General features: G+C 49.1%; 1 protein-coding gene across 9 annotated transcripts in view; it reads right to left on the bottom strand.

The window, feature by feature from the left end:
- The window catches only part of AGAP1 (ArfGAP with GTPase domain, ankyrin repeat and PH domain 1), a 346,471-nt gene that overhangs the window by 138,922 nt on the left and 189,079 nt on the right, over positions 1 to 18,470 (bottom strand). For all 9 annotated transcript variants that reach the window (XM_083154566.1, XM_083154565.1, XM_083154567.1 and 6 more), the window contains one exon: positions 17,222 to 17,356. In XM_083154566.1, the coding sequence (XP_083010692.1) occupies positions 17,222 to 17,356 (135 nt within the window). The remainder of the gene's footprint in view (positions 1 to 17,221; positions 17,357 to 18,470) is intronic.

Below are 18,470 nucleotides of genomic sequence, written 5' to 3' on the forward strand. Positions count from 1 at the left end.
ATGTGACAGTTAGTAATGACTACACCTGTGCACCAGCTAGGTGATCTGGAGAACGTGGACCGTTGGTAGATCTCGAGGACCTGGTATAGAGATATTCTTCAGATGTAAGAGACACATAGTTGACTGGTATATGGTCATTACCTCGACCCATATTAGGTCGACATGCATTGGGTCGACCACTGACGGTCGACATGGCTTAGGTCGACACGGTTGGAAGGTCAACACAAGCATTAGGTCGACAGTGGCAAGGTCAAAAGACAATAGGTCAACATGAGGTTTTCAAGGTTTTTTTTTTTTTTTTGAGCCGTCATGTGCCGACAGGCGATATTACATGCCTACCATTCACTGGGGCATGGCGGGAGAACAGAATAGTGCGCCCAGCGCAGCGAGCCAGTGTCTGAAGCATGGCGAGCGCAGCGAGGGAACATGACGCACTTTGACAGTTTCCATTTCGACACTGAGACAAAAAAAAACTCATGTCGATCTAGCCATTGTGGACCTAATGCTTGTGTCGACCTATTTCATTGTTGACCTAAACCAAGTCGACCTTCTGTGGTTGACGCAATGCATTTTAACCTAATCTCTTCATCTTCCTGCTTCCAGCTCATCCCGGTCTTCCCTACGATCCCACCGCTGCTGCATACATCGCTCAGAGCAACACATCAAATCCTGTTTATTATTTCTTTTTTTTAAGTTCATCTTACAACATGATGGTCAACGTTCTGCTGGGACGGACAAACAAACACTGTACAGATGTGGCCTCATACATCATCGATGCTGTCGCGCCAAACTGCTCCCTCTCAGCGCCAGGTCCTGAGAGACACTGCTAGCATTGGACAACGTATAACCCCAAAGAAACGCATCTTCGTCACGAACACAATGCAGCGAGGGCATAAAGTCATTGAGCAAAATTCTACAGTAGTACTCGGAACCGACTACAGACGGCCATAAGCAAATGATTAATCAACTGAATTATTGGCCAGGAAGTGTTTTGCAGCACTCATCGCTAGCTGTGATATTCGGGGGAAATTGGGCTTTTTGGAACTGTTGAGACAAACACAAGGAAGGATCACATCTGGCTAATAAACCAGTACAATGTCTGTAACTTGTACAATGCCTGAGAACAGCTGCATCTGGCAATGGGACCAGGAACACTGGAATTTCTGAAATCACAGAACAATTATACATTTAGTTCTGAAAAGGTCACAACTGCATCTGCACCAGGGAGGAACAAAGGAGGAGCATTATTTAAGGGGCTATCATTTTGCTGCAAAGGACTTCTGCAACTTTTTCTGTTTGCCCGCCGTTTGCAAGAGGATCGAAAAAAAAGTAGGCGCCTAGGGGTGTTAACCATCCATTTGGTGAAAGTGTCAGGGCAAACGCTGGGTGTGCCTCGGAAAAATGCTGGCGTTCCCAAGCGTTTTAGGGTAGGGTGAGAGACATCAGTACCAGCCCAGATGTACCTGTATTCATTGCGTGCGAATGGCCGTGCAGCCGTACACAACCATTCGCACCGCGAGCACATTTACCCACAAGGCGGAATATCAATGGAATGGGGTGGAGGCTAAACTGGTCGCGCAAATTCGTGGATATCTGATCAGATCTGAATCGGGCCCTTGATTTGGACAAATTAGCTAAACGCAACTGTACATTGAACAGGTGAACCAATCAGTTACATATAACGGACCAAATACGGAAGCAAGCGGCCATCTTTGGAAGTGACATATGTAACCGACCATTCACATGCGACATGATGGAGGCTCTGTCGGCAATGGCTTCTTTTTGGCCATGGAATGGGCTGTTCTGGGCAGCAGCGTGATTGCACATAGAAATAAAAGGGGTTTATTGACTAAGATGGGAGTGCTATTGAGCGTAGACTGTTGCTATGGGCAACCAAACTATTATCTTCCAGAAGGAGCTAAGCAGGAATAGATCCCTACAGTCATACATATGGAGCAGTTCCCATTGGAGCTGCTCCTGGCGATTGAATCACAATTCGCCGCCAGCCCCCGCTAGCCAACGGAAGGGGGCATATGCGCCCCATTCTGTCTGAGCTCCCCCTTCGCGCCCGCAGCCCCCCACTAACCCTGCCCATCTCCCTGAAGTGGAGATGGGCAGGGAATGAACTCCCCACCGCCATGCTGATAGGGACGAGCGTGCTTGGGAGACCCACGCGTGTCCCTGTCAGACGGAGCACCTCCCCGGGGATTCCACAGGCTGGCTGGGAGGCTCTCCATCTGTACATACATTTGTATCATCACACATAGACTACTGCAATGCCCGCGACCTCCAGCTCCCAAGTGAAAGAGTTTCATTGCTTACAGCTGGAACTAAACACAGCTGCCAGGCTACTAACCAACCAGCCCCGTTCCAGCCACATTGCACCCATTCTCTAACCCCTACACTGACTGTAAGATAATGGATTGCTTTTGAGATTGGCTTAATGACTTTTAAAGGCCTTCATGACCACAGCTCAAGGTACTTGCAGCAGCTTCTGAGTCCATAACCCCTCACTTAGTTCATCTACAGATCGCAGTAATTATTATTAACTGAACCGAGAACCTGCCTGAACTCAACTTGGGGTAGAACTTTAGGCTTTGTGGCTCAGAGCTTATGGAACTTTCTTCCCTGCACAGTGCGAGAGGGGCCCACTGTAGAATCCTTCAAAAATAGACTCAAGACTTTCCTGTTCTCTCAAGTATTTCACCCACTGTTGAGCTTGTTAAGCGTTAGCCTATGTAAAATAGTAAATCTGGCCATTGCATTCATCTGTATTGCTTCAGTCTACAGAATCAGGCCCTCTATAACCACTGTATTCATAGTTTTAAATGTCTACATCTAGGGTGGCCAAACTGGTCCTCAAAATCTACCAACAGTCCACATTTTCCAGATCACCTAGCTGGTGCACAGCTGTAGTCATTACTAACTGTCACATTCCCCAGATCACCTAGCAGGTGTACAGCTGTAGTCATTACTAACTGTCACATTCCCCAGATCACCTAGCTGGTGCACAGCTGCAGTCATTACCAACTATCACATTCCCCAGATCACCTAGCTGGTGCACAGCTGTAGTCATTACCAACTGCCACATTCCCCAGATCACCTAGCTGGTGCACAGCTGTAGTCATTACCAACTGTCACATTCCCCAGATCACCTTGCTGGAGCACAGCTGTAGTCATTACCAACTGTCACATTCCCCAGATCACCTAGCTGGTGCACAGCTGTAGTCATTACCAACTGTCACATTTCCCAGATCACCTAGCTGGTGCACAGCTGTAGTCATTACCAACTGCCACATTCCCCAGATCACCTAGCTGGTGCACAGGTGTAGTCATTACCAACTGTCACATTCCCCAGATCACCTAGCTGGTGCACAGCTGTAGTCATTACCAACTGCCATATTCCCCAGATCACCTAGCTGGTGCACAGGTGTAGTCATTACCAACTGTCACATTCCCCAGATCACCTAGCTGGTGCACAGCTGTAGTCATTACCAACTGCTGCATCCATTCTAAACTGACACATTCAACAGATCCACAGGTTGCCTGGAATACATGAACGGTTAATAGATCCCGAGGAGCGGTTTGGCCACCCATGGTCTTTATGTACCGGTAGGAGCATGCTCAGAGAAGCTCCTGACACAAATCCTGTGACATCATAAGCTGGCAGCATGAGCCCAGAATGATAACACGACCTCTGTGACAAAGAAACTCCTGCCAACAGCTAAAGGGACATCAAGAGCAATGTATTCCTGGCTGAATTATCCCAGTAATGGCATGAAGACCCTTACATTGTAATTAGGATGTAACTCGTATCATATCTAGGTTTTTCCAAACTGTTTAAATCTATACTGCAGCTACAATTAGGTGTCAGCAGTTACTGTCACTGTGGTTACCTTGGTGACCGAGGGAAATAAACAGGAAAGTTCCGCTAACGGGCGGAGATCTGAAACATGGCACTTTAACTGCATATTAAACAAAGCGCTGACTGAAATTCTGCTGCAAACTAGGTGTAGATGTTACTAAGCAGCCACTTCTGCCTCTGGAAATGACGGGAGAGGACTCGGGGGACCCCTCTGCAGCACGACTATGGAACTTCCAAACTATCATCCTGCCAAATGTGGGATTTGTGTCGCACTCAGCCGCTGCTTCCTGGAAGCTACACTACTCTCGCTCACTGGGATTATAGAAGACCACGTCCCGATCTGTGATCCACACAACCATACACCAATATAGTCCATACCTGGAGGCTGCAGAGAATGTAGAGGATTATTGTTGGGTAGGTCTAGGACTCTACTTCCCATCATGCACCTGTTATCCCAACTCCCTTGTTATTCTTCAGCACAGCGTTTTACATAAAGTACGTTATAAGGATTTAAGTCCATGAAGAACAATGCTCAGGGGCAAGGTGAGATAGACTAGCCTCCACAGCATTCGCTCTATCAGCAGGACAGTCATGTCAGGTTATCCTTATAACCTGGTGCATCACGTGTTTCGCAACTTCTGCAGTAATGAGATTGCAGGCACAGGTGCCTGGATGCATGAGTGGGCAGGAGGGGACTAGGCATGATCAAATGTCAGAGCACCCGCAGACAAGCTGAACTTAAGGTGCCCATATACCAAGCCGATTGCAACGAATCGGGCCGTGAAATCGTCCCAAATCGGCTCAGTTTGATGTCCTCTTAGGTCAGATGCACGGTCCCGTGCGCATTGGACCTGAGCAGGTGGTCGGACCTGCTGGCCCTCCGATCACCCGTCCTGGGACCTCCTACGTGTGCAGTGGGGGGCAGGCTGCGGGGTCCGGCCAGCTGGTTGGGTGGCGGGCAACGGCGGCTGGGAAATGGCGTGGGGCAGACAGTGGGGTCCCTGCGGCGCTGGTCAGCGGTTCCGACGGATGGGAACTGAGTGGCACTATTCGCCGGCGCAAGAAGCGCTGCTGAATTTGAAAACACTGGGCGGACGCTGATTAGATTCCGAATCCGGCCACTGTTTTCAAATTCAGCAGCGCTTCCCGTGCCAAATCGTAGGCAGCCTTCCGGGGAGCTGCCGGGGTCTTTCAAGGGCACACTGGTCCGACTCGGACCCAGTGTATGGGGGCCTTTACAATGCACCCATCGGATTGCAACTGAAAGCTCCAAGATACTGCATTCGTCAACTGGGACACTAGTGACAGAGCAGGAGGCGGGGCCTGAGTATGCCGCCTTCCACCGCACAGAATATAACAAGTGTGAGCATCACATAATTGTAGGGATGTGGTTTGTGCCCATTGCAGAGAAGTCACAGAACCTGTCTGATATTACGGGAAGCTATTCATAGTTCATACCGATTCGACACTGTGCACCAAAAGCCGCTCCACATGTAGCCCCAGGGGCATGTCACGCTTAGTGTACTTAGAGATGAGGCCGTCTGCGAGTGACACCTCCTCCATAGTGTGAATGGGACCCGGGTCGCTCGACCTGGATTACACGTTCACACTGCACAGCAACCTGGGTCCAACCCCGGGATAAATCCTTCTTTTAAACCCTTCAAAAAGGAGAAGACCCTTTCACACTGCACAGACACACGGGTTATTTTTGCAACGTGTTTGGGGTAAGAGAGAACCGTGCCCCATCCGATGATGAGGGAAAACGCTGGTGGCAGTGGCATTGACAAAGCACCAAGAAACTCTCTTCCTCTACATGAAGACGGAATTCTCTGACATTGTGTACATTGTGTACATTGTGATAATAAAGCGCAAGCCATTACTATGATTGTACAGATGGAGCCCATGTCATCTTATAGAATCGCCAGCCCTTGCCATCCGTCGGAAGGGGGCGCGCGCACAAGCCCACAAACTACTAAGAACACTGACAATTACAACAATTACAATAAACTCTTCATAATAAGGGAGTAATAGGAGAGTAAAACAGAAATTCCCAGAAAACATGGGCCCATCTCCCACAGCCAGGTGACCTCAACAGGTGGGTTCTTAACATTCCCGGACCTTTTGACGGTTGACCTTGCCATGTCAACCTATTTCAGGTGTCGACCTAATGCATGTGGATCTTATGACCGTATAATCTCTTACACCCCCCTCACGATGAAATACCAGGTGCAACCTGAGTTACTGAGCACTGATTCACGCCGTGTCACAGCCCCTGACACTCATGTCACACTGCAGGCAGGACACAATCACGCATCACATCTCCAACTGAATTCTGCTCTATGGGGGACATTTAATAAGACAGGAGTTCATTTTTCATATGGGATGTTGCTATGGGCAACCAATCAGAATCTACAGCTTGCACAATGTGATAATTCACCAGATACTCTTGCGCCACTACATATACATGTAAAGTTAAAAATTTTTTTTTTTTTTTTAAATTACGTTCCTTCCAATCCTCCTACAATGATTTCACCAAGTGGCAGAAGTCAATCCCCGACCTCAATCTACTCTTCACATGGGAAGTAACAGATGATATGTAATTACCCAACAGTCACTTGGGACACTTTACCTGCCTTGAAAAAGACCACGGTTGTGGTGGAAACGCGTCTGCCTGGCACTGACTACCTGACCATCACTTATCTCAGCTTGGGACAGCCCCATTCCATATCCGTCTGCAGCGGTTCTGGATCAGGGATACACCTTGCTGTGATTCGCCACTGCCTGTATGACACCTAACTCACACCTAGTTCTCCATGCTGTTGGGCACTTACATATCATCTGATACTTCCCATCTGAAGAGTGCTGCTATTGTTCATGTTTTTATGCTGATTTGAGAATCTTTTTTCTCTTTTAATTTACTCTTTGTCTTATCGTTGGAACCTCTTTTTAGGATCTTTTATGTATAGAAATAAATTGTGTTACGCTATGACCTTTTTGTTTTCTATTGCATGACATTATGCTGATATCTATTTTGAGGATGGGGATTGACTTCATCATAGAAGGATTGGAAGTGAGGAGAGCAGACTCATTCGTATATACATGTACTGGTTAGTAACGGTACTGTAGCATCCCCAGTAACCTACCTTCCCTTTCTAGTTAGAGGTGGCAAATAGAGCACTGTAATCACTAGCAGAACATCACCGCAGCATACCCAGTGTCAGGGAATCCCCCAGACTGTCCACATCGGTCTGTGCTGGTGTTTTGTAGGGGACTGAGAGGAGCAGACTCATACGTATACATGTACTAGTTCCCAGCCATCATCTTAGCAGTAATGTCAGTGCAGACGGCTCTGTAGCTATTGCAATCGGTGTAGTCGCCAAGTCCATAGTAAACAATGTGAGTTTTAGCTATCGAGCAATCAGAACATGGGGCAGGGCTTCAGGGTTGTCGGGGCGGGGCTATGCTCAGTGTCCTGGAACCTTGGAAATTAAAAAAAAGAATAATAGGTTCTGCTGTGACATCGATGGTGGGAAACCACCTGGCTATTCCCCATGAATGGCAAAAGTATTCAACATCGGTCATAAACCATTGATGATTAGAAATCATCGATGGTCAATGGCCATCTCTACGGCTGTGTGCTGCCGAAGAAAGCAACACTTGAATCGCTCTGTGCGGCCACCATCTAACGGCTGTTGGCACGCAAAACTATTTTAACCCAACCCCCCCCCCCACGGAGGCAGCACCTAAACACGCCCCGCCGGTCACATGGTGGGATGGATTCTGTGCTGCACCCAGACTCCTCTGCATTATTACGCTAATGCAGCGACGGATTTCTACAAAACTGAGACGCCATTGGAACAGAAATAAGAAAGTAAATAAGATACACAAAGGGGTGTATTTAATGATTTTTGCGAGCTGTGACAGCGAGCAGTGCTGACTGCTCGCTGTCACAGCTCGCAGGGTCAGTATTCAACTGACCCCCTGCACACGCCGTTTCCCCCTCAGTAGGTTTTTGTAGTTACGGGGAAATGGCATTAGCCCCGAGCCTCACTGTTTGGGGGAACCCTCGCAGTCATGTGACAGCGAGGGTTCCCCTGGAACACTGAATAGGGTGAGCGGCCGGCATGGGCGTTAAGTGGCGAGGATTGCTGGTTTTCTGAGATTCCCGCTGCTTAACCCCCTCGCCGGCCGCATTGAATATGGCCCAAAAAGACTAAAAGTGTATCAGGAATTTTACCACAAGGGGGCAGACATTTTATACTAGCATATAGGATAAAAATCCAACGGTAACCATTGCGTGATTGAGGCCTCAGGACTGTGACAAGCTCCTAAAGAAATGATGTTGGCGCTGAACACAAGATAGGACGCCTGTACGAATACTGATTATAAAAGGTATATTTAGCAAATATATCCCCATATCCCACATTTGTTTAATTAGATACACAGAAATATAGGAGGAATTCAATTAGCCGTGATAATGTGCTCATTTATCGTTATTGCAGTTTTCACAGACATTGACAAAAAATGGCAGCAAAAGAACGCCTTATCGTGATTTGCGCTATTTAAATGCACGTTCACGAAAATGGGATTCTTGCAATCTTCATGAAACCAGCAAAAAGTTTAGAAGAAAATGGGTAAATCTGCCTGTAACCCCCCCCCCCCCCCCCCCCAATTAAGTCAAATTAATATAAAAAACAGCGCAGAAGTCTATTAGTGATGATAATATAAAGATATGGTGTATTTTAATTGCGTCAAAAGGCTATTATATGCAATTTGCTAAAAAATAAATAAAAATGTAAAAAAGCAAATAAAAATGCCCAAATTAAATTAGGAGAACATAAAAATGGGTATAAGTTTATATTTGGGCAATTTTGCCCACTTTCAAAAACCTTTTTTACCTGAATGTCGACACAGTCAACATGGACACAGTTTAAAGTGCACCGCATCCCCTCGCTATGCTTCGGGCACACTATTTTATTCTCCCACCATGCCCTAGTGGATGGTAGAGCATGAAATACCACCTGACGGCACATGTCGGCTCAAAAAACAGTGAAAAACCCCATGTCGACCTTTTCACTGTCGACCTAGACACTGTCGAACTAATGACTTTTCGACCTAGAACCATGTCGACCTTTTCCCATGTCAACCTTTTCCTATGTCGACCTAATGACTGTTGACCATCATGCTGTAGACCAGGGGTGTCAAACTCAAATTCATCGGGGGCCGCATCAGCAGTTTGGTCACCCTCAAAGGGCCGGTTGTGTCCACTCTTTATTATCATAATAGTGTCCTTCATACAAGTATGTCCCAAATAATACCACTGTAACTCAGCAGTAGCATTTCCCTCCTGCTATTGCTGTGAACTGCAGTGCATTAGGGCACACGCTGCCTGCACAGGGGGGCAGCACTCAGTCTTAGGGCATATGTCCTGCTTATTATCATGGGACACAGCAATTAATGATGGGCTGCAATGTGCCAGTGCACACACACACATAGGCAGAGAGTTTGACACTTACCCGCTCTGATGCGTCCACTCCAGTCTGAGCTGCTCCACCACCAAGGACACAGCTGCGCTCTCACACAGGCGCATTTCCCGCTCCCTCCTGTGAGTAGCGCTCCCCGCACTATCTATCCAGGAGTGGGGGGCAGCGTGCTCCCGGTCACTGTGCAGTGCACACTCAGCAGTAAGTGACCTGGAGCGCACAGCAGCAGCACCATTCACCACGACGGATCTGCTCTTTCCTCTCTCTGGCTCCTATACAGCAGTTGGCAGCGGAGGAGGGGTTGACGACCGGCGGCACTGCGCTAGAGGGCAGACGTTCTCTGGCTTGTAGGCTGCCGCGCATGCGCTGAAGGGGCGGCTTTCTTGTTTAAAAAAAATCGAGAATAAAAGGTGAAGGCTGGCGGCGGCTGCGCGGGCCACATGAAGGGGTCTGGCGGGCCGGATTTGGCCCGCGGGCCTTGTGTTTGACACCCCTGCTGTATACCAAAGGACCGCATCCCACCTTGTGACCCCAGTTTCCATCATTTTGCATTTTTTTAATGCCAAAAACGATTGGCCAATCAAAAACTTCTAAGTGCCCTAATTAGTTATTCAGGGGAGGAGTCCCAGGGTTTCCCAACATTTTTACCGTAATATAACAATTTTCCCCAAGCATATTACCTGCTCAGAGATGAAATGAAATATGTAGGAAACCTATGGCGGATTATTGCTGAATAGCAGCTTGCAGTGGGTCGCGATATGAGCCAGGTTATCATGGCTAGTTGTATTCTCCCCATAGAAGGAAGCCTTCAATGCATTCAAGTCTCTGTGATCACAGGTCCTGATCCAGAGCTGTAAGCAGGCTGACATTTCTGCACATGGACAAAACCATGTGCACTGCAGGTGGGGCAGATGTAACATGTGCAGAGAGAGTTGGATTCGGGGGGAGTTATTTTGTTTCTGTGCAGGGTAAATACGGTCTGTTTTATTCTTACACCGCAATATAGATTTCAGTTTGAACAGAACACACCTCTCCAAAATCAAACTCGCCCCTGTTACATCTGCCCCACCTGCAGTGCAGAATGGTTTTGTCTATCTGCAAAAACTGCAGTCTTGCTGCCGGGTCTGAATTTAATTTTTAGAGTTTTATGCAGCATACAGAGGAATCTTGTGCTTATGGACACATTCGCTAAGGGGGGGCAGTACGGAATTTGGGGTAAGTGGCAGCTGCATCTGATTGGCTGAATGAGTTAATTCCTCCCACTTATATTATTACTATAGTAATGCTGATTCCGTGATCCGTTCACATTACTACACTGATATTAGGACCGGTGTAATGCAGGATCTTATATCATTGTGGTAGGTGCATATGGGAACCGGCATGGGCACAGGCGGTGCATATGGGAACCGGCATGGGCACAGGCGCACCGCATATGGGAACCGGCATGGGCACAGGCGGTGCATATGGGAACCGGCATGGGCACAGGCGGTGCATATGGGAACCGGCATGGGCACAGGCGGTGCATATGGGAACCGGCATGGGCACAGGCGGTGCATATGGGAACCGGCATGGGCACAGGCGGTGCATATGGGAACCGGCATGGGCACAGGCGGTGCATATGGGAACCGGCATGGGCACGGGCGGTGCATATGGGAACCGGCATGGGCACGGGCGGTGCATATGGGAACCGGCATGGGCACGGGCGGTGCATATGGGAACCGGCATGGGCACAGGCGGTGCATATGGGAACCGGCATGGGCACAGGCGGTGCATATGGGAACCGGCATGGGCACAGGCGGTGCATATGGGAACCGGCATGGGCACAGGCGGTGCATATGGGAACCGGCATGGGCACAGGCGGTGCATATGGGAACCGGCATGGGCACAGGCGGTGCATATGGGAACCGGCATGGGCACAGGCGGTGCATATGGAAACCGGCATGGGCACAGGCGGTGCATATGGGAACCGGCATGGGCACAGGCGGTGCATATGGGAACCGGCATGGGCACGGGCGGTGCATATGGGAACCGGCATGGGCACGGGCGGTGCATATGGGAACCGGCATGGGCACGGGCGGTGCATATGGGAACCGGCATGGGCACGGGCGGTGCATATGGGAACCGGCATGGGCACGGGCGGTGCATATGGGAACCGGCATGGGCACGGGCGGTGCATATGGGAACCGGCATGGGCACGGGCGGTGCATATGGGAACCGGCACGGGCACGGGCGGTGCATATGGGAACCGGCACGGGCACGGGCGGTGCATATGGGAACCGGCACGGGCACGGGCGGTGCATATGGGAACCGGCACGGGCACGGGCGGTGCATATGGGAATCTGCACGGGCACGGGCGGTGCATATGGGAATCTGCACGGGCGGTGCATATGGGAATCTGCACGGGCGGTGCATATGGGAATCTGCACGGGCGGTGCATATGGGAATCTGCACGGGCACGGGCGGTGCATATGGGAATCTGCACGGGCACGGGCGGTGCATATGGGAATCTGCACGGGCACGGGCGGTGCATATGGGAATCTGCACGGGCACGGGCGGTGCATATGGGAATCTGCACGGGCGGTGCATATGGGAATCTGCACGGGCACGGGCGGTGCATATGGGAATCTGCACGGGCACGGGCGGTGCATATGGGAATCTGCACGGGCACGGGCGGTGCATATGGGAATCTGCACGGGCACGGGCGGTGCATATGGGAATCTGCACGGGCGGTGCATATGGGAATCTGCACGGGCACGGGCGGTGCATATGGGAATCTGCACGGGCACGGGCGGTGCATATGGGAATCTGCACGGGCACGGACGGTGCATATGGGAATCTGCACGGGCACGGACGGTGCATACGGGAATCTGCATGGGCACGGACGGTGCATACGGGAATCTGCACGGGCACAGACGGTGCATACGGGAATCTGCACGGGCACAGACGGTGCATATGGGAATCTGCACGGGCACAGACGGTGCATATGGGAATCTGCATGGGCACAGACGGTGCATATGGGAATCTGCATGGGCACAGACGGTGCATATGGGAATCTGCATGGGCACAGACGGTGCATATGGGAATCTGCATGGGCACAGGCGGTGCATATGGGAATCTGCATGGGCACAGACGGTGCATATGGGAATCTGCATGGGCACAGACGGTGCATATGGGAATCTGCATGGGCACAGACGGCTATTTTCCATCAGAGACCTTTGAGGGAATCTGCATGAACGAGTGACACAAATATTAACTCATGTGTACAACGCCCAAGGCCCCATGACTACAGGTGTCCAGTTGAATTGCACAAAGTAAATGGACTCCCCTGGGACCAATACCCTAAACCAGTCTGTACAACAGCCCTTAACTACACTTGAACTTACATATATTTAGAAATCTGGTAGCTCACAAACATAGACTTGGCAATGATAGGAAACCTGTCACGATCCGGGTGTTAAAGCAAAGTCATCTTACCGGCTAAGTGCCTGCGCAGGCTCAGCTTGCTTTTCAAGTTCCGATACAGCCGGCATCCTGAGCGCAGTGCGCCTCAGTGTCAGTCATCTGGCAGTCCTATCAGCGCTGCTGAGTCTGCGCGTAGCACCGCTCTCCTCACCCGCAGTAACAGTATCCTTTGCTCAGCAAATCCCGTGTCCGACGCCATTGCTCCCGGCCACAAGCATGGTGGTCACAAACACACTTTCCCGCTTTAGCCAGACATGGTGGCTGCCATGATGTTGTCAGTCACGTCTGGTTCCTCCAATCCGGCAATGAGTTGATCTCCGAGGTTACCTGCCCGGCCAATCCGGGAGCTCTCATCTCATTGCTAGTGCTTCATTTGTCATCCTGCTATGCAAGTGTTTGTCTGCTGGTATTCTCTCCCTGCTGCAGTGTTCCATCCAAGTGCTTCAGGTTGCTGTGTCCATCCAGGATCGCCATCGCCTGTGATATCAGGGACACCATCGCCTGTGATTTTGGGGTCACCATCGCCTGTGTCCAAGCCGGGTCTATTGTCCTGTGCTATCACCTGTGATTCCACCTGCCGCATACCTGCTTACCAGCTCCAGCCTAGCTCCGATGTTCCACCATCGATCCTGACCGATACTCTGGTTATCATCTCCAGCTGTCTTCATCCATTCCATCTGGATTCCACAGCCCATCTCCATTCCGATATTCATCCGATGTTTCACAATCGATCCTGACTGATACTCTGGTTATCATCTCCAGCTGTCTTCATCCATTCCATCTGTATTCTACAGTCCATCTGGATTCTACAGCCCATCTCCATTCCGATATTCATCCGATGTTCCACCATCGACTCATCATCTGTGCAAGTAGTATTGCTTTATCTGTTTAGAGACTGCCTCATTCATTCCATCATTTCAGCATACTGCTTTTACCATCGGTCTTCAATAAACCTGTCATATTTGTATCACATCGTCTGCTCTTCTCTGGGTGCACGGTCATGCTCATATGCACAAGGGTCTCCTACAGCCTACCCGGTTCCAATACCGATCTAGACCCCCACCAGAGGTCTTTCGACTCAGACCCCTGGTATGACAAAACCTACTCTGACCTGCTCACAGTTATGTACAAAGACTTCTGTATTACCAGTTACCATAGGCCATATCTCCAGAAGGATATAAATACATTAGAGACTGTACAAAGAAGAGCAACTAAAATGGTGCATGGCCTACATCACAAAACGTGCCAGGAAAGACTAAAAGATCTTAATATGTATACTTTAGAGCAGAGAAGGGAAAGGGGGGACATGATAGAAACTTTCAAATATATCAAGGGCTTTAACAAGGTACAGGTGGGAGACATTCTTCACAGGAAGAGGAGCAGCAGAACACGAGGACATGCACTGACACTGGGGGGAGGAAGGTACAGGTGGGAGACATTCTTCACAGGAAGAGGAGCAACAGAACACGAGGACATGCACTGACACTAGAGGGAGGAAGATTCAGGGGAAATGTGAGGAAGAATTTTTTCACAGAAAGAGTAGTAGATAAGTGGAATAGCCTCCCAACAGAGGTGGTAGACACAAATACAGTAGTACAATTTAAACATGCTTGGGATAAGCATATTGATATCCTTACATAAAAATAAGGATCAAATATGGTTTGAGGTAACATGTTTAAAAAAAGGGGCAGACTAGATGGGCCAAGTGGTTCTTATCTGCCGTCAAATTCTATGTTTCTATGTTACTATAACGGCCAGGATAAGCGTGTTGGCTGTTAAACGTGGCGCTACAATTTGGCGCAGCACTGGCTCATGTGGATGTTGCATGAAGATGATCAAAATAGAATGGAAAATCCTGAGTATTAAGGTGGCCATACATCAGAAAGACCGGTCTTACAATCATGATTGTGTCCAATTTCCCTTCAACTCCCCGGCAGTCCTTGGTGGTTTTTGGACAAACAATGTACTCACAATCCGTCATACAATCCATCTGCTGCATGATTGTATGATTGAAGCTTCATTTAAATAGGGGGCTGGCCTACTAGGATCAAAAGGATAGGAGTACCAAAAATCCAGTTTTTTGTAATTAATTTTTTTAATTTACAGGTTGCCAGCAACGACCAATCTGCTCACATCTGCTGTGTTATACCATTATTAAATAGCCCGAATGCAGTAATCCTCTGAAAACTGTTCAGAGTAGTGACAGAATTGTGCAAAAGGACGTCCACCGCTCTCTTCAGCCGCCCGCCCGTCTGCGCTTGGAAACATCTGCGGCTCCCAGCGTCTCCACTGCCACGGGCCGACCGGAAGCTGCACCTCTCTTCTCTGCTAGTCAGGGAGAGAGTGTCACATGACTCTGGTTGTATGAGCCATCTAAAGACAGATTGCATGTGCTTAAAAGCACATCTGCTCCCAATCCCAACTGATCTGACGTGCAGCACGATCAGAGGACCAATCCTCCAATCTCCCGGGCCCGGCATTGCATGATTGTGTACACACATGCACACAATCTGCATACAATCCATTTTACAATCCATTGAGATTGTATGATTGGGTGCAATGTCTTTCAGATGTATGGAGCCCTTTAATTTCCAGTGAGATACGCAGCCACCAAAAACCATACAATAACAACATTATATGAAGCCATAAATATACAAACACCCACCTGCTACCTGCACCTTAATATCTATTTGTCTCTAAAACTACTAGTTTAAACTAATCACAAAGCCATTGTGGAAGTAATTGCACATAAGGGTATTAGAGCGCTTTAACCCTTTCAGTGCCATTGTTGCTGTGAGCATTCCTCAAAATATCCAGTAAAAGTGCCAGCGTCGCTTGCAGTGGCTGTTCTTTTAGTATAATTAAATACAAATACAGCCGAGTCAATTACTTGAAGTTTGGTTAAACATTGCACCCAAAGAACAGTCGCTGTGTGCGACACTGACATTTTTAACAGATATTTTGAGGCCCTCTCGCAGCAACGTTGGCAATAAAAAGGTTCGCTTGCCAATTTCCACACCTATTTTGACAAAGCCCCTTGGCAATCAAAAGGTTAATACCAGATCCATGTTCCAGCTGAAGAGTTTTCCTGCGATAGATGATGTTATTGGTAAAGCCACTAGAGGGAGCTCTCTGATCACCAATACAAATTACAGCTAGGGTACCACATTGAGAAATGACCCCTTTCCTTCTCTATATAACCTAGGGGCCGATTCAGCACCATTTGGAATGGGGCGAATTCGTCTGGGTAATCTGCTTAGCTATCTATTGCCTCTGCAGTCACATGGACACAGCACAAAATTCAAATACAGCACATTTAAAAGTGAACAGATCTGTGCACAGGAAAATGCTAAATAACGATATAAAAGTATCTTCATGAAATGATTGTGACATCAATGCAGCAGTACTTCAGCATACACTCTTACCTGTGGACGGCCTACACTTACCCCTCCCCCGGTTATTGCAGGCCTATGATGACGCGAGGCACCGATACTCACATAGCTATATACAGACACGTGCGAAACCACGGCCGAGCAGATGTATCATAGCTGAAATTATACTAACCTAAGAAATAACAGTATTTCACTTGCATCAGTTCTCAATCAGGCGCCAATTGCTACACTAAAACTCCCAGATGGCAGCCGTCATAGCGAGCTGGGAGTAGGACCAACAAGTGCTGCAGAGCGGCTGGCTGCCAGAACCACCGTGACGATGAAGAATGAGCAGAAAGGGAGATGAAAGCTCAATGGTACCTATTGTGGGGAAACGTGGTTAGATCCACCAGAGACTGCTATATTTCTATGGTCACTGTAAAGGGATAAGAAGGAGCCGTCCAGCCTCAGAGAGAGAGTGCTTGGCAGCCAGGTAACAGAACCAGATTCACTGCAAAACCAGGAATGGGGCTCTGGGATGTGCTTGGGGGAGAGAAGGTAAGGATCCCAAGCATACGGCTCATGGTCCAGGTTTTCAGGCCTGCACAGCCACAGGTGGGAAGTGGGTTAACTGCAGTAGAAGAGATTTAAAAAGAAACTTACTATGTTTGCTGCTCAGGATGCTGCCTAATAGAGGCTAGTTACTAGGCCTAAGTATTGTAGCGCCAGGGACTTGGACTGCCAGTGCCCGGAGGCACCGCGCACATGGAGCGCTGCATGGACAAATATCTTTCTTTGATTGTTTATATGAAGCTTTGTTTGCTGTGAAGTGGATGTGTGGCTTGTAGGTCATTAAATACATGCAAAAATACTAAAAAAACTGCCAGTTGTGTCCTATACGAACGCCGAATCTGTTACACTATCACGTACTTATTTCTTGTGGCCCGCACTAGCGCGAGCCATGTGACCTCAATCCACCGCCCTCTTCTCTCTTCTTGGGTTTTACCGTATGCGAAATAAGAAAGGTGGCTATAACTCACCATCCTGGAAGACGCGCTCCACATTAAGCCCGTAGGTGGCGCAGGTTTCATAATAAGTGCATCGCTTGAGGTCGTTGGAAAGCTTCCGCGCTCGGGAGTCGTCTATTACACGGGGGTTGCTGCAACTGATGGCATCTGTAGGAATGGAGATAGAGATTATATACCCTTGTTAAAGCTCTTGGTGTAGAACTATGGTATTCAGCCAGCGGATTTGTGCTCTAGCTTCCCTCCCACAATCCATATATACAGATGTAGGCATGCTCATTGTTGGTGCGCTGTGACATCGCTGTTCAATGAGTTTCTATGATCCGCGGGAGCAAATTAGATGCATGGAATGCAGCAATGGGATTGCGCCTATAGCTACTGATGGCGCACATCGTGATTGGTGCAGCAACAATGAGCGCGGGTAAATCTGTATATGTGTGTGCATGTGGAAGGGAACACAGAATTTAAGCTGGGGCGGAGCTTCATGGCCAGAACTTTGTGGGCCCCATAGCAGCTGCACTCCCTGCACCTATTATAGCTACACCCCTGTATATAACTGTGACAGGGAAGGTGGCCCCTCTCAGCTCTGGCCCCATATCAGCTGCACTCCCTGCACCTATTATAGCTACACCCCTGTATATAACACCTGTAACTGTGACAGGGAAGGTGGTCCCTCTCAGCTCTGGGCCCCATAGCAGTTGCACCCCCTGCACCTATGGTAGTTACACCCTGTATATAACACATGTAACTGTGACAGGTAAGGTTGCCCCTCTCAGCCCCATAGCAGCTGCACCCCCTGCACCTATGGTAGCTACACCCCTGTATAGAACACATGTAACTGAGACAGGGAAGGTGGCCCCTCTCAGCTCTGGCCTCATAGCAGCTGCACCCCTGCACCTATGGTAGCTACACCCCTGTATATAACACATGTAACTGTGACAGGGAAGGTGGCCCCTCTCAGCTCTGGTCCCATAGCAGCTGAACTCTCTGCACCTATGGTAGCTACACCCCTGTATATAACACATGTAACTGTGACAGGGAAGGTGGCCCCTCTCAGCTCTGTGCCCCATAGCAGCTGCACTCCCTGCACCTATGGTAGCTACACCCCTGTATATAACACAGGTAACTGACAGGGAAGGTGGCCCCTCTGAGCCCCATAGCAGCTGCACCCCCTGCACCTATGGTAGCTACACCCCTGTATATAACACATGTAACTGTGACAGGGAATGTGGCCCCTCTCAGCTCTGTGCCCATAGCAGCTGTA

Source organism: Crinia signifera, chromosome 7, assembly GCF_055691185.1.
Source record: "Crinia signifera chromosome 7, ASM5569118v1, whole genome shotgun sequence".
Classification (NCBI taxonomy): Eukaryota; Metazoa; Chordata; class Amphibia; order Anura; family Myobatrachidae; genus Crinia; species Crinia signifera.